Genomic DNA, 24,600 nt, shown 5'->3' with positions numbered 1-24,600 from the left:
TTTTCAAGGTTTTCCTTTAAAATCACATCAAGTATACCCCACTGTTTTCAGAGCATTGCATCTTTCTTCTTTTGAGGAAAAATAAAAAGTGAACTGATGTATTTTTTTTGTCAATCAATTTCCTTCACAACGCCGGTGGATTCTGAACATTCCCTGTCTCTCAGGCTGTATGAAGATGGGAATATTTGTGAAATAACCTGCTGGATGACTGTTTTGCCAAAGCAATGGCTTCTCAAGAATTTACTGTAAGTGATTTTTAACACAGTGGACAGTTAAGTAGAAAAAAATTAAAAGACACTATAACTGCTGTATTATTTAAACATTTTCTTACTTATTATTATTTCAACATTTTACACATTTAAAACAGGTATTGTACACTCACCAAAAAATGAAAAAATCAAAAACGTGGCAAGATGGAATTCTGAGGATTAGAGCTGGCAGAAATAAGGTGAACAACTCAGATTTAACACCATTGGATTTAATCTCATCTGCTACTGCTGGACTGTCAGTGGCAATCCAGTTGATCTGTGAAATAAAATTAGTAATTTAAAATTCTATTTTTTCATTGCAGGCTATCTTGTTGGATGATAAAGGACAATGTTTGGAGAGTATTTTTATAAAATCTCAGGTATATTATGTTTGGAGTATTTTGTAATTTTTATGCTTAATGATTTGTGTTTCAGGAAGCATTTCAAACTCTTCTTTGGTAACGAAGGTAGTGCTTTTTCTTACTGTGGGTGTGAAACTCTGCTGCAGTGCAAATAATGGAAAGCAAAACCAGCTTCTATTTATTCATAAGTCTTACTGGTTTTCCAGAACCAATATAGAGGTTTTATGGAATTTTATTGCTTTTGGGTAAAAGCAGTGTATCACAGTGATGTGTTAAATAAGCATAACTTGAAGTGCTAATATTTTAATCTAAATTTATATGGCAGCTGTGATATACTGGGTGTAAATTTCTGAAATTTTTACATATAAGTATTTAGAAGACTATATTTATGTAGAAGACTTATTGTTTCTTATATAGCACTATTATGTACACACTGCTGCTTTCTCTTTTCTAGGTGAACACTGGAGATAATTTAGAAAGCGAACGATACTTGATCACAGTTGAAGCAGTGAAAGTGAATGAAAAAACTTTTGAAGATCAGCCAGGGAAAGCAGAAACTCCAGCAGTGGATAGAAATGGTGTGAAGCCAGATGTTCTGCCTCCGAGATATCTGTCTGTTGGCTTGAAAAGGAAGTTTACAGTACGTCTTTGTTTCAAAAGTTATCCTGTCTGATGTTAACATGCATTTTAAAACACAGAGGGCACATCTTTTAATGAATGGTAAATATATAGGTAACACCTTCCTGGTTTTTTTGGAACTGTAAGCCAGAACATGTTACCAGTAGCTATTTTTTCCAGAGTTTACTAAATCTGTTTGGTTTAGCAGGATTGCTGTTGCTAAGGCTGCAGTGAAAATCACAAGGGCTTGAGATTAGTTCTATGCACCTGTGGAATCATCATCACATGCTATTTGATCAGAATATATTTTATGGAGTGTGTCATGTTTTCAACAATGTGAAGTTGATTTCTGAGTAGAATTAATTTAAAATTTCTCTCCTAGGGTTTCCAAGGGCCACGCCAAGTTGAAAAGAAAATGTCAACAATGGAAGATGGAGAAAAAACAACAATATTGCCTTTATCTAAGCAATGCCAGGGTACTTTTCCATCCAAGTTTTATATTACCTCTCCATTATTTTCTACGATTTGCAAGAAGGATGCAGAAACAAATCTGTCTGCAGACTTTCAGGAAGATGTGCATACAGATAGAGAACACGTGTCTCTCTCCTCACTGCTTTCAGCTCCGTTTCTTGACAGATGTGAGGAGGCAGAGAAGCAAAACTCCGACATTGTGAAGCCAGAATCTCCTCTAATGACTGGGCACACCAAATCTAGTAGTCATGGGGCAGTGTCACACAACATCAGGAGCACAGCACAGATAATAGCTCTTCTGAAGTCTAAACCAACACAAGGACACAGAGAGCAAACAACGTCTGAAGTCACAGAATGCCTTTCTAGGTTTCAGACATCAGAAAATGCAGATAGTTTCTATATCCCAAAAAGCACAATCCTACCTGTTTTTTCAGGCAACCCTCCCAAAAGACTCATTCAAAATACTCAGCACCTGCCTTTTACGAAGGGAAATGTAAATGATAAAAAAGAATGGAATGCTGAAATGCACCTAAATTCAGCTGAACAACCTTGGGATAAAGAAGTCACAGGACAGAGACATGACAAAAAGGCAAATAATTTAAGTCAAGATTTACCAGATCCCTGCAATACAAATAGTTGCTTCCTACCTGAATCCACTGTAAGTGGAATGAGTGACAGTCAGTTTGTACCATCCTCAGGTGATGTTTCATGTTCAGCAAGTCCAGTCACCTCTGAAAAAAGTCTCCCCAGAGACAGGGAGTATTCAGTGACCAACGGTCTTAAGGAGAATTCATCTGTGAAGTTGCAACGTGAGCTTCAGCTGAGACAAAATTCAGACCTGGAGCTCTCTGAGGACGTAACATTGGCAGAAATTGGAACTGTAAAGGAGGAATTAAGTATGCATGGTGAAGACTGCAGTCCAGATGAACAGGTGATGGAAGTTAACTTTAATCTAATAGAGGCTTTTGATTTTAATGACGCAGGCAGTGAAGACCTGTGTGAGAGAGGTGTGAATAAGCTCACTGAAGGAGATGTGCTTTCACAAAGTCCAGATTGCTTAACAGGAGAAGATGTAGCACAAAATGCTGCGCTGAGACTTCATTCTTGCTGTGAAGTAGTGACACACAGTGAAAACAAAGAAGTGGAATGGTCAACGCTGGATGGAGAGAATGATGGAAATCACTGCACTGAGGGTGTGCCATCTCTGCTTCGCAACAGCCACGTCAGAGATACAGGGAGAATTGCAGAAGACACTGCAAACCAGTCCAGAACTGAAGTGGAACTTTTGGCTGATGGACACAACGTAAAAGAGATTAATGAAAGTCAATTAAGTATTGAAGCCATAAACAATGAGAAGGATCTTGATGGCTGTGCAGCTCATACCATTAATGGCACGTCAGGGATAGAAAGCAAGCGCTCTGATCTTTTGCCTGGTGACACAAATGTTAATGACTGTCACCCTAAAACCAGGATGGTTGAGAAAACTGAAAGTATTTTATGTCTTTCTACTGGCAGAATAATTTCTGCAATGGGCAAAAGGACTGAAGATGATGTTATACAGCTTGGATGCATGAAATCCCCAGATGTTGGTTTAGAACACTTCTGGGGTACTCAGAGTGACGACATTAAACCAGGTAGTCCTTTGCTGGCTTTGTCACAAAAATCAGATCCTACCTCTGGCTCATTCCAATATATTGCAGAAGACCATCAAAAGGTATTTGGCATTTCACATAAGGAAGATACTCTCATTTCCAAAAGTTTTATCTATCCTTTAGGAAAAGGCCATTCATCTCCAGAGGAAACAGCAATAGGTGAAACTGAGTTTGAAAACAGAGAGAGCATAAATGCCTTTCACGAAGCCGGCAAAGGTGAAAGACTAGGAACAGACTGCCTGAATACCACAACAATGGCTGAAAATTCCTCAGGCCTCCCTGATTTGGTAAACGATATCGCTCTTCTGAGAGCTTTGACTCAACATAGCACAGCATTAGAGAGCTTACAAAAGATGGAGGAAAGTAATAGCATATTATATGAAGCAGAGACTTCTAAAGAGATATTTGAACCCCTTGTGAGAGATGAAGGTTAGGTCAGCTTCTGTTTTAAAGTGGCTTCTGTATGACTGTACCTATTTGACTTCTGTACTCTTACCTCCTGCTGGACAATTCCTATTCAGAAATCATACTTTTGGAGTGATGTCTTACGAAGTTTCCCTCATGAAATTTTTAGTGTTTAAAGCAACAACGTGGGCTCCAAGTCTGTGTCTTAGTTTGCTTTAGTTCAGTTAAATCCTAACTGCATGGGTAAGGTTTGCAAGCCCAGTAAATATTCAGATGTTTTCGTGTAAAAAGAATGCTATAACTGTAACTTATTCTGCTTTTCCATCTCTTGTAGCTATAAAACAGTTTACAGAAATGCCTTACTCAGAAAGTATACAGGCATCTTCCTGTTCATACTTTGATTCTTCTGGCTTTATGGTAACCACTTTTTGACTACATATATCTATCTGTACGAGAGAAATTAATTTTCCACCAGGCTTCCTGAATAAAATTCCTGTTTGTGAAACTATGGAAGTTCAGCTAGAAATTGCTTAGAGGCATCAGCTAAGAAGCTGACAGTAAACAGAAGATGTCCTCTTGCAGAAGCTAATGCCAGTAAATGTTCAGGAGGCCGAATGTATGACAAGAAACTTAATGCAAATTGTAATATTTTGTTAAGTTTAATATCACATTAGTATGCCTGGTACTTCTCCTTCCCTACTCCATCTTCTTTTACCATCTATTTTTTCTTTGACTATCTTGTTGAATGCATGGCTTTCCTAAGAATTTTAGCACCTGGGTTGCAATATACTGGCAAATCTGTTAGTGCCTGATGCTTCACATTGATTTTTGTCAAATGCTATTAATACTCTCTTTCTTTCAACCCATCCAAAGTGAAAGAAAGGTTTTTAGATTAAATTCTCTTTTTTTCCTGTCTCATTTGAGTACTAAACATAGTTTGTTATCCTATCTTGGATTGTTTTGGCTTCCAAATAAAAAAGCTGTAATTTAAAATGCTTTCTGCTGTATAAATACATCAGGAAAAATCTTGATATTTCTTAGCTTAACTTTTCACTTCAAATGGTTATTAAACTGTTAGACTAATTAGCTCTTGACACTTTTCTATGCAGCCAAACTGCGTGGACAATTTATTACAGAAAACAGAGGCGTGTATTTTACCGATAGCAGCGGCCCAAAGGGACCCTAGGACATCTGACTGCCAACCAAAGGTGCCATTCCTGTGGAACTTAAATTTCAACTCAATGGTTTACTATGTGCAATATATTACAAGAAGTCCTAATAAATATTTAACCAGTCTCATAATGGGCTTCACATTACTTTCCGGTACATTTGGCTGTGGGAGGTTTTCCACTGAGAGTTTTAAACTGAAATTTTACAATACAAAAATAAGACTAAACATACTGCATCAGAATGTCAATTTTCTGTTAACAGAGATTTGTGCAAAAACTTTATTGCTGCTGAGTTGCAAGAGTGCAAGAGAAAGAGAAAAGCATCGGGTTTTTTTCTCTTCTGCCCTTTCCAACAGATTGTTTTTGTTGTATATATGAAAAGTGCCTTTATTGACTGTAGATAGTTCCAGAACAATACTTATTTTAATGATAATTCCAATATATTGCCTAGCCTGTTGCATTTCAAGGGCACCAAGTAAAGGGATCAGCAGCCAGTGAGATGATGTTGAGAGCTCCCTGCTCAGACCTAGGATGGCAGCAGTACCCAGATAATATGGAGCTTGCAGCTCAGAGATTTTTGTCACCCCTGTTTTCAAGCAATTATGTCCTTTCTGACTTCAGTCAGGTAAAACATTTTTTTTCAAAGTTATTCTTACTAACCTTAGTGCAAGAAAGTATCCAAGTAACTGCAGGATAAAAGCGAGTTCATTTTTAGACTGCTACAATCATATCAAAATCACCAAGAACCAAGCACAGAGCTTTGTGGTTAAAACTTTGCAGTTAGACAATTATTTTTACTCAGCCTTGTCACAGAGTATGCGTTTGCAAGATGTAACTTATTTTTTTCTCTGATCAGTTTCACTTTGAAAAATGTACATGGTCATAATGTGTGATATTAAATAGATTTATTCTAGAGAAAAGTGGCAGAAGGCTTTTATAATGATTGTTTCCTGGTGTTAGCTGTACAACATTCAGCTCAACTGAATTTGAAATTTAGTATATAATTGTTAGAGAGTTCCAAAGCAAGGATTAAAACTGTCTGTCTTGGATTATGATTCTCCTCCTCCTGGATGCAAAGAAACATGACATGCAATGTTAAATACAATTTTTTTTTTCTAATGCAGTATATATTTCAGTATTTAAAATAATGGAAGAAAATTGGTAGTTCATTTTTTACTTCCAGAATGGGCTAAAGATACTGAAGAATTATATCTAGAGATAAGATGTAGAAACAAGATTTACAGAAAGATAATACTTATATAGAGGATAAACAGTTTAATTTCTAACAAGTTTTTGCTTATACTTTTTTTGGCAAAGTCCCCAGGTGCAAGAAGTCTTCATGAGGATGATACCAACTTTATCAGAGAAGAGAATTTTCAGGAGAAGTCTGACATTATTAAAGAGTCAGGAATAGATCAGCCCCGTAAGTGAAAGCAGAATGGCAGCGACTGGCCTCGGAAGGATTACTCTGCATGACTTCTATCCTTCACCTATTTTTCCTAGCATTGGCATTGAATGTGTATTCTGAAGTGCCACCATGGACAATGTCAGGCTCACCTTCACATGCTGATTTGAGACAAACACCATGGTCTTCATGGGAACCTGACAAGGTCTGAATTTACTGTCTTTTTCTAGATCTTTTTGGCTTTATTTCCTGTATGTTCATGGTAGCAATTTCTTATTTTTGCAACTGTTTTCTCTCAACTCTGAGAGACATTTCAATTGTTTAGAATTATGAGAGAATAGTGACAAAAGAACTATAATAAAGGGTTTTTTTTCCAGTCATTCACTTGACATGTTAATTCTTCATCTGTAGATGATTTCTTCAGTAGAACTGACTTCCTCACTTGATCCAGACTCTACAATTTCTCCAGCTTCAGGAAGTGAGGCAACTATAGGAGACATCCAGGAGCCCCTGATGCACAGAATCTTGCCAAGTGAACCAGAACTTTCAGATTTCTTTTTCAGTAAGAAATTCTAGTTTATAATTGCACTTTACAATATTGTTGCTGGAAAATCTCTGAGGATTTTTGAAACACGAGAGTTGCACTATAATAGAAAGTTACCCTGGGCACTGAAATACACCGAGATATGTCTGGGTAACTACAGTTTGATTTGTGTTCATCACACATTTTTCATAAGGGGTATGTTACTTTTTTTAAGCATGATTTTAAACAGTTTCCCAAATCAACTGAATTAGCCTTCAATTCCATGCCTCCCCACCCTCCACCAACTAAAGTCTTTTGAAAGAGACTTCAGTAGTGATTTAATTTTATAAAGAAAAATCAGCTTCTAGTTTGGGGAAAAAAAAAAGGCTGTAAGCTAAGCTTCTACGCCATATTAATGTTTTCATTTATTTACCTGCTTTCAGTTTTCTTCCATATTCAGCTGTTCTCTGACCTGCTTCCAGCTGACACCTATCAATGACTGTCATTTCTTATTGATAGTGAATTTAGTCAAAAGGATGCTTGTGGTACTAGAAGCCTGTTTATCTACATCAGTTAATATTAATTCATACAGTTTTGTGGGTGATCTTTTTGGAAAAAGGAGCAAATGTCAAGTTGGCTGGTTTCCAGCTGGCAGCTGTCACTGACCTAGCAAGCATATCAGATTAACAACCTCCAAAACACAATAATTTTTATATCATTTCTACCAAACACTTTCTTTTATACAAGTAGAATGCCTACAGAAATGTGTTCTGAATATAGGGATTTAAACATTAAAAGAATTGACTTTAAATCACTCGTCATATGGAAATTTAGTGTAGTACTGCACAGGCATGATACAGAAAGCTTGCCAATTAGAAGACAGGATGGGAATGGAAGAACTTGGAATTCTTTCCTTATCTTAGTTTTTTGTACCTCTGAAGTTAATGTGCCATCCGTAAGTGCTACAAGTTACTTGTAAGATGTATTTGCCCTACAGCACGGGAGAAATCCAGCTATCCAGAGGAATGCAACCTCTCAAGATTCAAACCCCCAGTTAAAAGACGAACTCCATTTGTCACTCTTCCTGCCACTGAGAAGATTCCTGATGCAGTTTATGCAACTGACAGCGAGGAGGTCCAGCAATCCTTTGGCTCTTCACTACTCCATTTAGGCAACAAGCCAGTGGTATTTCCTATCAGTGCTTTTGGCCCCGAGGACAGAAATTACGACACCTCTGTGTCTGGAGAGTATACGGAAGACAGACAAAGGGAACCCGTACAACCAGCATTCTCCAACGTGACTTCAAAATATAGACAAAGCAAGTGGCTAAAATACCAAAACAGTGCTCAGTGTGACCTGATAACTCAAAACAGCGATGATAAGGAAGTGAGCGATGACATCTGTGCTGAGAAAATCCTTGGCATGCTGCTGGGTGACACGGGAGAGAGCCAGGCTGTGAATAAAAGCGCTCCAGGCACTGCACCTCTACCCACAGCAAAGAGCACGCTTGGTAAACGCTGTGCAAGTACCAGCGACCAAGAGTGGATTTCAGAGAGGAAGTTACTTTCTCTGCACTCAAGTCAGACACCTTTGGCCGAAGCAACACAAGAGGTGTTGAGTCATCTGAGCTGCCGTGCTGTAACAGGAGACGGCCAGGTGTGTAACTGCTCAAGCAAATACAGTTAAAAGTGACAGAAATGCATTTTTTCTGGACAAAGTAACTGCATTTATCTGATTTCCTGCAAGATATTATCAGTACAATTGGATGAAATGTTTCTACCTACGTAGTAACACAAAAACAGTCTCATATACAGAACAGCAGCTGCTAATGTATTTTTTTAAGTGCCATGACCAATCCTTTGTAAAGGTAATTCCTTGCACACAGTGCCAGATTTAGATTTTTTTATCTGAATGTCAATGGCAGGAAGATGAAATAAAAGCCATAGGGCTGTTTTGTCATCTATAATTGGCAAGAATTTTCAAGAAGTGTATTGCTTAATTGGGAAATCAGCAGCATTTTAATGAACACACATGTCTTGCTTCAAAGCATAGTCTGTGATTTTAAAATATTTTAAATTTCTTCAGTTTTAAGTGTGGAAAAGTAAGTTATTGCATTGAATAAGCACCTAAAAAATTAGCATGGCTCTTTGTGTCAGGTAGACTGTCTTAAACAAATGGAGTAAATTGGAAAAAGAAACAACAAACCAACCACAAGTCAAGTTTTAAAAGTTGTCAAATGGCTGTGTTTAAGAGTTAATGAAAATGTTAGATTTTTTCCTTTTTTTTTTATTTTTACCCAAACTTAGTATGCTGTGTTTTCTAGGTCTTTAAAACTCTGTACAGTAAAATATTAATGAGAAATAAAGGTGTGGAAATAACTAGTATATTTCATATACACACTGGTATACACATTGTGTATGTTTATATATGTATATCTAAAAAATCTAAATATATTGGATTTTAAAAAGCTTACCAGGAGAGTTGTCATGATGCCCACCACGGTGTAAACAGGTGGAAGAAGCTCCTCAGGACTAGCTGGGGTGGCAGGCACAGGGATAGCTTGTGGTGTGCCCACTTTCCCCCAAGCTCCCTAGTCTAGTTCTTCCTTCCCTAGCCTTGTACCTTTGCTATAGTTTCACCTAATGGATTTATTTCTGCGCAGAAACGGTGTTAAAAATGGGGTTTGTGCGCTCCTTCCCTATGTCTAGGGCTGAAAAGATGATTCTGAATTACATAAATTTACTCTAAAGCCTTTGAAAGTGTTATCTGCGTTGTTACAAGCGCAGGCTGTTTGCCAAGGGGCAAACTTGAACTTCATGGTACGTCCTCTATGGCCATCCAAGCTCTATGCTGTACTTAATTTTACACCTAGTGGCAGTCCTATTCAATAGATGCTCCTGTACTTAGTCTTCATGTTGAAATTTATGGTTGCAGAATGAGGCCCTGAATTTTTTCTGTTCAGTTGTACTTATTAATGAGCACGATATATAAAAGCAAAAGAAGGAAAAAGAGAAGAAAAATTGATGGGTTTTGGCATATCTGTACAGGAGGCACTTACCAAAATTTGTCTGTTTCAGGGTTTTGCAAGTTTTAATGGTTTATTTTTCTGTTTTTTAGGACATAACAATTTCTGAGTTGTCTTTTCCTGCTGTGGATGAAGTAAAATACCACGCTAATCTTCCTAAGAGAAAGATTTCCATCCCAACTGTATTTCAGTCTCACGTTCACTACAAACAGATTTTCAAAGCTGCTCTGACAGGTATGTCTAACACCATGCTGTGTAAAACGCTGTCACTTTTAATCAGTGTATTTCTGAAACTTAAAGCAGGATGAGAGGGAGTGAGATCATCATCATTTATTGGAACAACTGCCTGTATTTGGTTTGGGATATATATACTGAAATATATTCAGTCTATACTCAAAATTGCAAAGACAAACCAAAAGACCAGTATATTTCTGTTCAATTATGTAACCTTGTGCCTATTTACCAGCCTTTATATTCCAATCTAAGCTTTTTTGTGTTTTGTTTTTTTTTTTTTTTTTAACAGTTATTTAGTGGTTATATACTTAAATATGATTTGAAAGTAAGGCAATTAAAACAAATTAATTGCATGTTCAATATGTGAATTTTGCAGGTCATGTGGTTTCTTTTAGGACTCAGATTAAATACGTTGATTTAGATTTGGCTTGAAAGTTTCAAATGAAAATGTATTTGTTTGAACGTTGTGTACCTGTGTAACCGTTTTAAGGCTGTACTAATTATTCTTTTGTTCTCCTTTCTATGTCAAGAGCAATTAAACATAATGCTGTTTGAGTTGTCACAAAGATTACACAACGCTCTTTCCAAAGTGGATATATCATTTTACACTTCACTGAAAGATGGGCAAAGCGAGAGCAAAGCAAGTTGTGTCCCACTCTGCAATCACATGCATCCTGCTAAGCTGGTTATGGTTAAAAAAGAAGGTCAAAACCAGGTGCTGTTTATTCCTTGTTTGTTTACAGTGTTGGGTGCTTGTTTGGTGTATAGAACATTTTGTGTGAACAATTACAGGGCAATTCTGTACGCTTTACAATTGCAGGTTAAAGTGATATGGTACAGAGATCACTTAAGATCACTTGTAATATCCACTAGTGTCCAGAATTGTTAAATAGTTTTCTCCGTACAGAAACAACTTATATATGTAGAGAGAAAGACCTGAATTTATAATTTTCTAGGTTATATGGGATTTCTGTAAGGTATGATTACACACACTGGCTTCAGAAGCTGAGAGTTCTGGGAACACACTTGTGTTCCTCAGCCAAACACAGTGAAAACACAGGTGTTTATCTGGTTATTTCTATCCCAGTGAGTACTGGTCCATTGCTTTACATTTTTTTTGCTTGTTTGTTTTAATGTGCTAATGGTCTTTTTCTTTTTTTTTTTTTCCCACCTCCCCTCTCTTCCTAGGGTCGTTTGTTCTATACCTGTGATGCCCCAAAAGCTGAGCAGTGTTCGTTTTTCAAGTGGATGGAAGATGTGAACCCCACACAGATAAAATCCAGACCTGGTGTAGTGCTTCACGATATAAAAAGTATTGGGACGTACCTCAGAAGTCAAAAAATTTCTGTCTATGAGGAATGCCAGCTTTTGGTGAGGTATTCTGAACCACTATGCACTTTTCACAAGTGCTGTGTGAATTGCAGGAGTTATAAATATTCTAGGAGCATTTAACAGACACTTTTACTATGTTTAAAGAAGCTACAGTTCTGTGCAGAAATGTAAAAGCCAAATTAGTGAAGGAATAATATTCACAGCAATAGCATTTAAGGTCAGTGCTCTTTTCAGCAAGAATCAAAACTGCTTACCAGCAATGTGATCAATTGCTTAGTGAAACCCTGTATGATTGCCTCAGTTAATCTTTTCTAAGAGAATTTGATTTATTCTCTTAGTGATTTTAATTTTAATGTTAGAAGTTGTATTGAAGGCTATTCTGTGCTGCTTAACTGTAGGGAAAACACTTAAATTATGGCTGAATATGAGAGAAGTATTTTGCAGTCAAAATAAATATATTTAAAACTTAGCAATGTAGAATGATGGACAACCACCAAGATCTCTGCTCTATAATTTAGTCCCATTTGCTGAGCTTTCTTATTTTTGGTGGTGAATCCAAAAAGTGCTAATTGTTCACATGCTTTTCCTTAAAATGACAACTTAACAGGAAAGCCTTTGAAATTCAAACACAGCGGTGTAGTAAGTTCAAGAAATTTATGAATACGCCTGCCAGATTTGATGATGATTCCAAAAATAAATTATACCTCAAACTAAGCAGAAAGGACCATTATTCTCTCTATAGCAAAGGTAAGAAAATCTTAAGCATCAGAAGAATTGTCCTTGCCATGTTGTGCTTTTAAAGTTTTAATTTGTCATTTAAAGAGAAAAACTGAATCCTATTTTTAAACTCCTGACAACCCTGATAATTCAATTCTCATTCTAGAGGGGCAACAAAGTATCTCATTAATTCATCTTGTCTTGTAAAAGTTCAACTCCCTTAGAAAAAAATAAATTCCATGTTCTTGGGTTTGAATCTATCACCCAAGACCCCTCCCCAGCTGAGAAAGGGAAGTGGGAAAAGGGGGGAGACTGGTGGGTTGAAATTGAAACAGGTTTAATAAAATAAGAAAACCAATATCAATACTAATACAAAAGACACAAAATTAAACTTACCTCATAGAATGGTGGCAAGTCCCTCCAGGGATGGTAACTGTTGAGGAAAGCAGAGCAAAGAGCCCCCATCCCCACAAGCTTTCCCATTTATAGTGAACCTGATGTTAATGTTACAGAACACACCTGTGGGCCAGCCTGGGTCAGCTGCCCTGGCTGTCACTGCTGATGGCCTTGATCACCATCCCACAGCTGGCCACAAACTGAAACAACACAGAACAGAAAAGTCATTCTATAAATTTTATCCCTGCAAAACCAGGACACCCAGTATTCAAATAGATTATATTTAGGGAAAAACTTAATGTAAAGATTGGTGTTTCAGTAGTTATTGTGTATCTCTTCTAAATTATTGAAATGTCACAAAGCTGGAGGAGATTCAGTGATTTGATGCAGACAGTCTCAATAGTTCATTTCACTTCAGTAGTTTTTTAATTGATACCCATATCTTCATAGTTTGTTCACTTTGCTGTTGAAAATTATACAAAGGAAATGGGGCAGAAACCAACGTGTTTGTGCACACTTTATGTACAGACAGAAATGTACTACCAAGTCAGGGTTTTGTAAGTTTAAATTCTGAAGCTCTGCACATGCAAAACTTTTACTTGTGTTTGATAATTTTTCACCATTCTTGTTACAGGCAATTATATATATATTTATTGCTCCTAACTTTGAAATCGCCCTTGGAATATATGGTGTAGCAATAGTGTAGTGAGCTTTATTCTCATCAGGTGTGCCAAATAAAAGAGCACATTTGCAGGCTCCAGCATGTGTTGGTTTCAAAAGGGAAAGGAAAATGTATGTTTATTTCAGTACTTGCTATTCTTTGGCTAAAAAGTGGTTAACTAGACTTGTACTAGACTTGAGTGACTTGTTCCCAGTACTCTCAGAAGTCAAACACTGGTAAGTGCACCAGGAGAGAACTTTACAGTTACCATCAATTTTAGAAAGTACTAGAATAATTGCAAATTATTTATTAATTATTTTAGACCTGAACTAACACTTATTTAGGACTTTCTAATACCTCCTTTCACATTAGTGGTGGTTTAATTTGCAGCATTGTAAGTGCTGAGCTATTTTGTCCAGCTTCATTTTCTTTAAGACAGCAGTGGAAGAAGTTTATGAGAACTCTATTTTTTTGACAGATGATATTTGGGTTGTTTCCAAGACCCTGAACTTTGATCCCCTTGATACGTTCATTGCAAGTAGTGCTTTCTTTGGACCATCCTCCAACAACGAAGTAGAATTACTACCTCTGAAAGGCTACAGCCCTTCAAACTGGCAATCAAACAGTAAGTTGTACACCAAATAATTCAGAATTGTGGGGAACAACTATTGAGGGAAAAATCTGGCCAGCAATGAAGGATGAGATTAGAATTTCTCAAATCTAATACACTATTCAGTGTTTTTTTCCCTTGTGTCTTCAAATATGTAATTTGAATACAGTACTTAATGCAATTAAACCTGCAAAGTAGCTGGTAAGAAATTCTAAATGGGTGATGAAGAAATGAGGATAATATAAATAATGTAGTGAATAATATAGAATGCAAATTGACTGTCAGAGTGCAGGTAACAGGCATATGTTGTTACTGTTCTTGAAAAACAAACAAACAGAAACCCCAGACAACTCACTATAGAAAATTTATATTTTTATAAAAAGCCATGTATTAAATCTAAGCTTCCTTCCCAGAAGGCTCCTAATGTTGGAATCACAAATACTTCAAAATAACACACCTTGAAAAGAAGAGCTAATAGGTCTCTCCTCATCTGTGCTATTCACTCAGACATGGTAATTGGGTTAACTTGGTTTCTGTTTCAGGAGGCTAATTACTCTTTTGGCATTTTGTAATTCATTTCCCTTGCTGATTTGGAATTTTGGCTAATTTCTTTTTATTTTTCTGTGGCCTTTTCAGTGTTTGTTCATGCCTTGCTGGTTGGTAATGCTAGTGGTGAGCTTACATCTTTACGAAACATGGAGGAGCACTTCAATCCATCTACGTTACCCCTAATACCATATCTACTAAAAATGTAAGTTACCATTTCAGTGATGTGACCATACAATGTCAATAGGTACAGGAAAAAAAAAAAAAAAACACAAAAATACCATAGAGTTTGCCCTATTAAAAAGTGGATAAGGAAAACTACAACCAGAAAAACTGCAAGGAATGACCTGCTGACAATGCAATTTTCATTTATGTGGAAATGAAAATACACCCGTTGCTTAACTCTAACTCAGTGTAAGTTTTTTTTCTGAAAACTTAACTGCAGCCCATGTTTTACAACCCACAGATTAATACTGGGCATTATTATGACCATTAGACTGATAGTACAGTCACTGGCTGATCTGTATTAAGTTAATGCTTCACAGGGGTTCAGTGGAACTATTTTTCCTTCCCAATTTTTAAAGTCTCTTGACACAAAACCTAAAACCAAAATATTTTCTTGGAGAACTGGAGCAATATAGGGTTATTTCCAAGACTTCTCACAATTCACTGTATAAAACAATCAAATGAATCCCTGCTACCTCTGACTACATTTTTCTACCACTCTTAATTCTGTCAGTCTTGTGGCCTTGGAGTAAGTCAGATTGAAAGTGCTAACGTACAGCAAGAATGATAAAACCCAAAAGCCTGTTCCATATGATCCATCTTTCACCCAGGGAAGTAATAAGGGCAGGAATATACAGCCCAGGTGTATGTCAGGGTACAGGGGGCAGCAACTTTTAATTATGTCAGCTGTTAATCATAAAGCCTGAGCATTTCAATGTCAAGTGAGTAAGAATATCAGAACCACGAGATACAAATTATACACATGCAGTACAATACTGCAACTTTTGACCATTGTTTTTTTTCTTAGGAATTTCGATTCTGAAAATGCTACTCGTAGAGTCAACAGAAGAAAATTCACTCCACCTGCCATCAGCCTGAAACACACAACGATGTACAGACCTGTCAGCACCGAAGTGGCAATGGGACTAGCTGAAAAGATGATCCAAGCGTTCTCCTTGAACCCAGATCAAGCTACGTCCCTGATTCAGATAGCTCAGATGGTGACCTCCTGTAAAAATATCAAGCCAGAAGAACACCACATCTTCCCTATCACAATCATACGTGGTATATAGCAAATAATTGTGAAATTTGCTGGTATTGTATCTTTGCAGAAATGCTAATTAATATGTAATGCCAGCATTAGTGAAATATCCCTAAATTCTCTTGGTTATGAAATGGTAGACTTGTTTCTGTAATCATGTATTTACAATTCCAGGCAGACTTTAAGGGAGATACTTATATCTAAGTAAATGTTGACTTATTTTAAATGTAGCACAGATGAGCTTGAATAAACTGCCTCTGTGTATGGAATATCCTTTTAAACTCTCTCTAACACTGCTGTCCTCACCCTACTTCATGCATTTCCTGAAAATCCATTTCTTGGGTGAGGCCCCTCTGATAAAGACCTGATAACATCCATTCTATCAGCACAGTGCTTTTGATCCTTGAATTTGCTTTCTCCACTTTACATAACTACAGAGTTCTTTGCTAGCAAGACCTGTACTTAAAATCTGAGTTATTTAGTGTTCTCTGCTTACTTCTTTTCATATTAAAAACACTTTGTCATGTATCAGCTTTGCTAAATCATCCTATAAAACTTTTTCTATTGCACATTATTCCTTGCTGTTTTATACTTCCTTCTATCTTTGTTTTATCCCCCTTCAACTTGTACAACAAGGCTAGTAACATCTTAGTTCAAAGATTTTTAAATCAGTATTGAAGAGCAGTTACCATAAACGTAAGTTTTCAGATCCTCTCAAAGTAAACACATTGACAATGATGACACTTCTAGTACAGATACCACTAGACTTGAATTGCCCGAGCTTTTGTTAGGCTGTCAGGCATATTCATCTAGTTATAATTATTAGTCATACCCAAATTATCATCTCTCAAATTCCTTATTCTGTATCTGAGGACACAGTATGAGGAATGTGCATGCAGACACCTGTATCTGTATTATTTTAACGTATTGATGAGACTTCTTAGCAAGTAATGTGTGTATTCAACCAGAAAATATAGGAAAAATACCTTAGCTTCCCCTCTTCTGAAGTTTTCTGTCAACTTATTGCAGGCAGTACGTGCAAAGTGTAAGGCAACTGGTTGCCCCTGGATACTTAGAGCAAGCACATGCTGTGTTTTTACAGGAATCACGGCATAATATTTCATAAGATAAGTTATAACAATTGATTAAAACTACTTTGTATTAAATTTTCACTTGTAACTTCGGCTTTTTCTTCCAACATACCAGGTGTTTTTGGAGCTGGAAAGAGCTATCTGCTGTCTGTTGTGATCTTGTTCCTAGTACAGCTCTTTGAAAGCAGTGAAGCTACAGAGGGCCCAAGCCCAGCTCCATGGAAACTTCTGATTGCTTCTTCCACTAACATTGCTGTTGACAGGATACTGCTGGGGTAGGTTACTGAGATTTTTACAGACCATTATTCCAAAAACAATAGTGCACTTACATGGTAAAGATAATGGTGTTGATATTTCCAGTATCATGTCAAGAAGATTGCATTCTTTCATGAGAAAGTGTCACACACAACGCTTTAATTTTACCTTTGCTCCTTTGCACAGCACACACATGCTACAAGAATGTAAGGTTAGCTGAGCAAATTCACATGAGACTAATGTTGGGCTCTGCTCTCATCAAATTTACTAATAAAATCCATCATGACAAAGTCGTACTGCTCAGGAGTCTTTAGGAATTAGGGGAAGGAGAGAGGGAGAGGCAGAGAGAGTCAGACTTGGGAAGCTTCATCATGAAGTTAATGTGAAATAAAACTCATGGTTTGGAAGGATAAAGGAAGGAAGGGAAAGTACAAATGGAAGACTGTTTATGAGAGGAGAATCATAAAGGCATTAAGCTTTGAGACAAATCATGATGAGGCAATTCACTTTGATTTACTTGAATTGTGGCCTGAGTTACTTCATCTGGTTTATCGCAGAAGTTTGTGTCCTTCAGTGTTCTGACATATCCCTCAGCCTTTTCAGAACCACTTTTAAATTTTACAAAATTTCTTTTTACATTTCTATATCATCTCTTTTTCTTTGAAGTCTACTTGATCTTGGATTTGAGGATTTCATCAGAGTGGGAAGTATTAGAAAAATCACCAAAGCAATTCTTCCCCATAGGTAAGAATCTTTCTCTTTGAGGGATCTGAAGCAATTCTAAGATTCATGATAGTATGCATGCCCTAAAATTACTATTTTGAAGTAATTCAAAACATGATTGTAATATGCCTATCTCAGGGTTCTCCTCCCTGCACAGTGGAGAAATTTTACCTTGATTTGGGAATATCACTTGTTGCTGAATAGAGCTAAATTCCCATTCCTTGGTGTCAGTAGCATACCAAGGGTATAAAATGGTAGAAGAATGAAAAAGTTCCCCTGGTTCTACTCCACCCTGAAATCAGCTGTGTACTTGGAGAAGTCATTTACTACATGTGTGTCTCTGGTTGGAGTGGTAGGGTCTGAGCTGGTGGGGTGAAGGTCTGTGTTAAGACAGGTATTACAATAGTATCTCAGCTGGATTTGGGATAGGTTAGTACATTGTTGTTAAGTCCTGTTATGTATAAATATGATTATTTTTCTATACTGGGCGTTCTCTGAACACTGAAAGCACTGTTATTTTCAATCACTCTAATGCATGTTATAAAATCTTTTTGAAGTTTACATGCTGGCTCAGGAAGTGAAAATGAGCAGTTGAGAGAACTGCTTGCTCTCATGAAAGAAGACCTAACTCCAGTGGAGAAAATATACGTAAGGAAGAGTATTGAGCAACATAAACTGGGGACCAATAAAACTATACTGCAACAGGTACGATGGGATGGGAAAGTGGGATTCTCTGTGCCTTATCCACAAGGCCCAGCAAATGGAAACTGGGAATCCCTTCTCACCCCTACCAAGCTCCCCAAGTTTTGAAAAATGAATGTTAGGACTAGGAGAGGTTTGATTCCACAGGTATAGCTTCGTGTCTTACCTGTGTAGGACTTCCCTGAGCTGAACTTGCAGTTCCTATTTAGTGATACGAGACAGAAACCCTTTTTGAGCTTGATTGCAGTCTGATTTAAAATTACCTATCTAGTTTACAAGGTGGGGAGAGAAAGATTTCTAAGCACAGCTAGTCTGCACTGTCACCTTGAAACTGCAATTTATATAGTCATAAAGGTAAAAGATAAGGACTGAGCTATATCTATCCTAGAGTATCAACTGCCAAGAAGACTTCAAATATATTTTAACTAACTTTTCATCAAAGTATTACCTTTTAAGATTACTACTCCCTGTAGACAAATCTCAATTTCTGCTCTTTCCAGTTATTTGCCTTTTCTCCTCAGTCCTAGACTCAAAAAAATCCCAGTTTGTTGTAGAGCAATTGTAACAAAGCAGGTCTGAGCAAGTTATTTCTTGTGCTTATTCCTAGTGGTCACTGCTGCCACTTTTGCTGCTGGGGCTCAGGTGGTTTTGGAGGATTGTGTTATCTGAACTCTGTCTGTACCAGACCAGATCTGGTCTTAAAAGACATGGATCTGTGGATGATTCTAATGTATAAACACCCCAAGCATAAGAAATGGTAACCTTGGATCCACCTCCGTGCACACACAGTGCCTTTTGCTGGAAGTTAGAATGTAATTTTTTGAGACCCAGGGAGTATGACACAGCATGCAGCAGAGCTGCTACAAATTGAGGTGTATTCTACTGCCAAAGCTATAGTTACATACTGCACAGAGATTAACTAGTAAATGACCTTAACCTTTTGTCTACCCATTTTCCTCTTGCTAATAACCAAGGTAAAAGTGGTTGGAGCAACCTGTGCTGCCTGCCCCTTCCCTTGTCTGAATACCCTCAAGTTTCCTGTCGTGATGCTGGATGAGTGCAGCCAGATGACAGAACCTGCTTCTCTCCTTCCCATTGCAAGGTACAGCCTTCCCTTTGTGTTTCAGCAGAGAAGTTACTTTGAGTTAGCAGTGACACAACCTCAAATCATTGTCAAACCTGCACATCCTTTTAAGAGCCTGAACTCCGAGGCCTCACCTTAGAAAGCAATAAATAAATGCAGCACATACTTTAGTTATGAATAGTTTGACATCCTTTTTATAACTTTTTTTTCTTATTTAGGTTTCAGTGTGAAAAGCTCATCCTTGTTGGAGACCCTAAGCAATTGCCACCAACTATTCAAGGCTCTGAGAGTGTTCATGAAAAGGGATTGGAGCAGACTCTCTTTGACCGGCTTTGCTCAATGGTATGTACTACTAACCACATCTTCAGAACAGCTGGAGAGTGAAATTGTAGGTCCACTGAAGTCACTAAAAGAGTTCTGGTGGAGATGCCAGAGGATCAGGATGTTCTTTAAGCAGATTCCATTCTAGTGTGTCCCTCTGTAAATGTTACTTTCACAGCGCACAGGAATCTGTAAGCATAACAAATTTAAAACAAGAATGGATTGAAAAACCAATGGCAGATACTGCCTTGTGATGGTTTTGTGCAGTTTTCAACCTGGGTCAAAGAATCAGGGGCTGCAGTATTTGTTCTAAGTTTTGTTGGAGTGAATGTGTGAAGGTTAAGCCAGTGTACTGCAGGAATTGTTTCCATTCGTTTCTTGTTTGACCTAGCTGGCATTACAAACTATTTAGTAATTATTCTTCCTCATCACACTTTCTATATCCTAATTCTTTAGGGACATAAAACAATACTTCTTCGCACACAGTACCGCTGTCACCCTGCTATTAGTGCCATAGCCAACGAGCTCTTCTATGAAGGAAACCTGATAGATGGTGTTTCTGAGGAAGACAGAAGTCCTTTATTGGATTGGCTTCCAACACTATGTTTTTATAGCGTTAATGGGGTAGAGCAAGTAAGTTTTTAAACATTTCTTATATAAAAAAGTCAATATTGTAGTTTTTCCTCCATTGTATTTAAGAAAAGACTGGACATGGTGCTTAGTGCCATGGTCTAGTTGACAGGGTGGTGTCAGGGCAACGGTTGGACTCGATGATCCCAGAGGTCTCTTCCAACCTGGCTGATTCTGTGATTCTGTATTTCTGTTTGCAAGAGCTAAATTGGAAATAATCTTCCCTATTTCCAGATTGAAAGAGACAACAGCTTTTATAACATGGCAGAGGTTCATTTCACAGTCAAGCTCATCCAGTCACTGATTGCGAGTGGAATGGAAGGATCTGCAATTGGTGTGATCACTCTTTATAAATCACAGATGTGTAAGGTTTGTATAACATATCATCAATAAAAGACTTCTCCTACATGTATTTGTTTATTCTAAACATGGGCTCCATTTCAACTAGGAAGAGTCAACTAGAAGGGAGAAAAAAATGCTGAATAGGTAAACTAGAGTTTGCCATAATTTTTCTTTCTTACTAAACACAACCATTATATTTTTTCCCCTAAAATTAGTCAAAAAACTTTTAATTCAAATAAAACACCCCACCTTTCCATTTGTTTTCCTTCCACATGCACACGGAGGCATCTTCTTGGCAAGATAAGCTTAACTCACCACCATCCATGTTCGTTGGTCTACAGATTCGAAACCTCCTTAGCAGCATCCACTCTGAGGCATTTGAAGTTAAAGCCATCCAGGTGTCCACTGTAGATGCCTTCCAAGGAGCAGAGAAGGAGATCATCGTCCTGTCGTGCGTAAGAACGAGACAAATGGGGTTCATAGACTCGGAGAAGAGGATGAACGTTGCGCTAACGAGAGCAAAGAGGCATTTGTTGATTGTTGGAAATCTGGCCTGTTTAAGTAGGAACAGACTGTGGGGAAGAGTAATTCATCACTGCAAAGGTAATGTTTTCTTTTCCTGTGTTTTTGAAACCATGCAGCTCGTCAATTAAACTATGTATAATGCACTTTATATATTATAGTTGTCACAGTTTAAAGCTGGGCCAGCTATTAAACCAACAGCAGATGCTCTCTATTACAGAATCCCAGAATCAACCAGGTTGGAAGAGCCCTCTGGGATCATCGAGTCCAACCATTGCCCTGACACCACCATGTCAACTAGACCATGGCACTATGTGTCACATCCAGTCTTTTAAACACCTCCAGAGATGGTGACTTAACCCTCCTCCTCCCCCAGAAGGGGAAGGAAAAGAGAAAAGGGAGAGAGACGTATGAGTTGGAAAGTTAAAACAGTTTTAATGAACTATAATAATGAAAGAGAGTATAATAATAATGGAAATAATTAAATATATACAAAAAATGCACAGAGTCCTCTTTGGACACCAGCCATGGCAGAAGGGAGCAAGACCCTTGTGATCCCCCCACTTTACAGTGAGAATGATGTGTAAGGGATGGGATATCTCACTGGTCAATTTTAGGTCACCTGCCCTGTCCTCTCCTCCCTGCAGATGTGACCCTCCTGCTACTCTTCACTCAATCAGTGAGGAATTTAGCAGTGACCTTGGTCTCTCTAAGAATAAGTACAGCAAGAGCCCTTCTGCATCATATTCCTACTAGTACCTCAGCAATAACTATAAGGGTATTTGTTATCCAGCAATGGGGATTTTCCTTCTTTTGATGAAGCCATCAGATAGCTACACAAAGAGCACGCTCATGAGGAGACCTGAAAGCCACTGCTGCATTTCCAGTCCTTTCCCAGTTTGCTTTTACATAGTAGACCCAGGCAGAAACAAGTTACCAACAAAACCCCTTTACAGGGCAGTATTTCTGAATCGATAGTACTGCAATAAAGGAAAGAAAAACGCATGGGGTCTTCCTGCAACTAGGGGCTCCTGGGTTTGGGGAGATAAACTTTGAGCAGCTAGAAAAAAAAAAACAATGCTATTGGTGACCTGAGAAAGGGAATTGGGAAAAGGGGGGAGAGTGGTTGGTTGAAATTGAAACAGGTTTAATAAAATAAGAAAACCAATATCAATACTAATACAAAAGACACAAAATTATACTTACCTCATAGAGTGGTGGCAAGTCCCTCCAAGGATGGTAACTGTTGAGGAGAGCAGAGCAAAGAACCCTCATCCCCACCAGCTTTCCCATTTATAGTGAACCTGATGTTGATGTTACAGAACACACCTGTGGGCCAGCCTGGGTCAGCTGCCCTGGGTTTAACTGCTCATGGCCTTGATCACCATCCCACAGCTGGCCACAAACTGAAACAACATGGAACAGAAAAGTGATTCTATACCATTTCCAAAGCAGAAATATTATAACCATTTGATAGGCTGGGGGAAATAGAGGTTTGCATCACCACTGACTAACTACATGATGGCTGCTGTAAAGGGAGGTGTAATTATCCTGTTTGTTGCTGCTTCTAGGATGGGAAAATGGATTACAACACGGCAGCCAGTGCGAGCAGCAGCTCAACGACATTCTTAGGTGTTATCTGGAGAAATGGAAGGAAGAGGAGCAGAATAAGCGAAAGGAAAAATAAAATGTGCCCTTATTTTATGAAGAAAATACAAACTGCGTGTCTATAAAAATTATCAGAACGACTGCAAGTCTAATATTTATATTTAATGTGGGAAATTCTTGTTTGTGTCTCAGTGCACTGATACTATGTTGTTTGTATGGCTAAAAATGAATAAAGTAACTTTATCTGCTTGATAACTGAAATCCTTCTGTGCTTACAAACTACCTGATGGTATTATTAGTGTTTCATTATCCTTCAGATTAGATACACAGAATCACAGAATCAATCAGGTTGGAAGAGCCCTCTGGGATCATTGAGTCCAACCGTCGCCCTGACACCACCATGGCAACTAGACCAGGGCACTAAGTGCCATGTCCAGGCTTTTCTTAAACCCCTCCAGAGATGGTGACTCCACCACCTCCCTGGGCAGCCCCTTCCAATGGCTAATGACCCTTGCTGAGAAGAAATGCTTCCTAATGTCCAACCTGAACCTCCCCTGGCGAAGCTTGAGGCTGTGTCCTCTTGTCCTATCACTAGTTGCCTGGGAGAAGAGGCCGACTCCCACCCCACTACAACCTCCCTTCAAGTAGTTGTAGACTGCAATAAGGTCACCTCTGAACCTCCTCTTCTCCAGGCTAAACACCCCCAGCTCCCTCAGCTGTTCCTCGGAGGTCAGACCCTCCAGACCCTTCACCAGCTTGGTCGCCCTCCTCTGGACTCGCTCCAACACCTCAACATCTTTCTTGAAGTGCGGGGCCCAGAACTGGACACAGGATTCAAGGTGCGGCCTCACCAGTGCCGAGCACAGAGGGACGATCCCTTCCCTAAACCGGCTGGCCACACTATTCCTGAGAGAGGCCAGGATGCCATTGGCCTTCTTGGCCACCTGGGCACACACATCATGTCTTGGAACGATTCTGCCATCTTGTATATTAACAAAGCGGGGACATCCAGGCAGAAGCACGGCTCAATTACAGGGATAAATAAAACATAAAGTGATTTCTTCAGAGGATGTAAGGACGAACCCGTTGGGGTGAGCGGGGTGAGCCCCCGGCGCAGAGCTGGCGGCTGCCCCCGCCCCGGCGCGCCTAGCCCGGGCCGGCCGGGCTCTGCGCACCCCGGGCATCCCCGCTGCCGGGTGACACACACCGGGAGCTGCCCGTGTTACCGGGGCCGGGGGCTGGCCCCGCTCGGGGCGCGGCGGGGCCGGGGTGAGGGGGGGGGGCTGGCCGCCTCCTCCCGCCGCCGCCGCCAGGGGGCGCCGCTCTCCCGGCGGAGCGCGCGGAGGGACCCCGGCACCGGGAGGGACCCCGGTACAGGCGGGACCCCGGCATCGGGAGGGACCCCGGCATCGGAAGGGTGCCTGGTACCGGCAGGGACCGCAGTATCGTGCGGGACCCCGGCACCGTGCGGGATCTTGGCACCGGGAGGGACCCCAGCACCGTGCGGGACCCCGGTACGGGCGGGACCGCAGTATCGGGAGTGACTCCGGTATCGGGAGTGACTCCGGTATTGGGAGGGAACCCAGCACCGGGAGGGTCCTCAGTACAAGCGAGACCCCAGCACCAGGAGGCTGCCCGGTACCGGGAGGGACCGCAGCACCATGCAGGACCCCGGCACCGG

The 24,600-nt window shown here is 39.3% G+C and overlaps 1 protein-coding gene across 1 annotated transcript; it reads left to right on the top strand.

Annotated features, from left to right (window-relative positions):
- The first annotated feature begins 224 nt into the window (after positions 1–224).
- On the top strand, positions 225–22,998 carry ZGRF1 (zinc finger GRF-type containing 1). Its single transcript, XM_068403992.1, has 29 exons — positions 225–245; positions 368–448; positions 572–628; positions 1,065–1,250; positions 1,611–3,366; positions 3,466–3,780; positions 4,091–4,173; positions 4,866–4,964; positions 5,377–5,550; positions 6,243–6,348; positions 6,429–6,535; positions 6,742–6,892; positions 7,851–8,509; positions 9,971–10,112; positions 10,643–10,827; positions 11,301–11,488; positions 12,052–12,191; positions 13,697–13,843; positions 14,465–14,579; positions 15,408–15,664; positions 16,848–17,007; positions 17,654–17,731; positions 18,268–18,415; positions 19,387–19,514; positions 19,715–19,838; positions 20,274–20,450; positions 20,682–20,816; positions 21,131–21,392; positions 22,883–22,998. Exons 1-29 carry the CDS (start codon positions 225–227, stop codon positions 22,996–22,998), a joined length of 6,297 nt encoding a protein of 2,098 aa, XP_068260093.1.
- The last annotated feature ends 1,602 nt before the right edge of the window (positions 22,999–24,600 follow it).

This window comes from Nyctibius grandis, chromosome 6 (genome assembly GCF_013368605.1).
Source record: "Nyctibius grandis isolate bNycGra1 chromosome 6, bNycGra1.pri, whole genome shotgun sequence".
NCBI classification, from domain to species: Eukaryota; Metazoa; Chordata; class Aves; order Nyctibiiformes; family Nyctibiidae; genus Nyctibius; species Nyctibius grandis.
The sequence above is the reverse complement of the archived record's forward strand: the minus strand, read 5'-3'. Positions and strand labels throughout refer to the sequence as shown.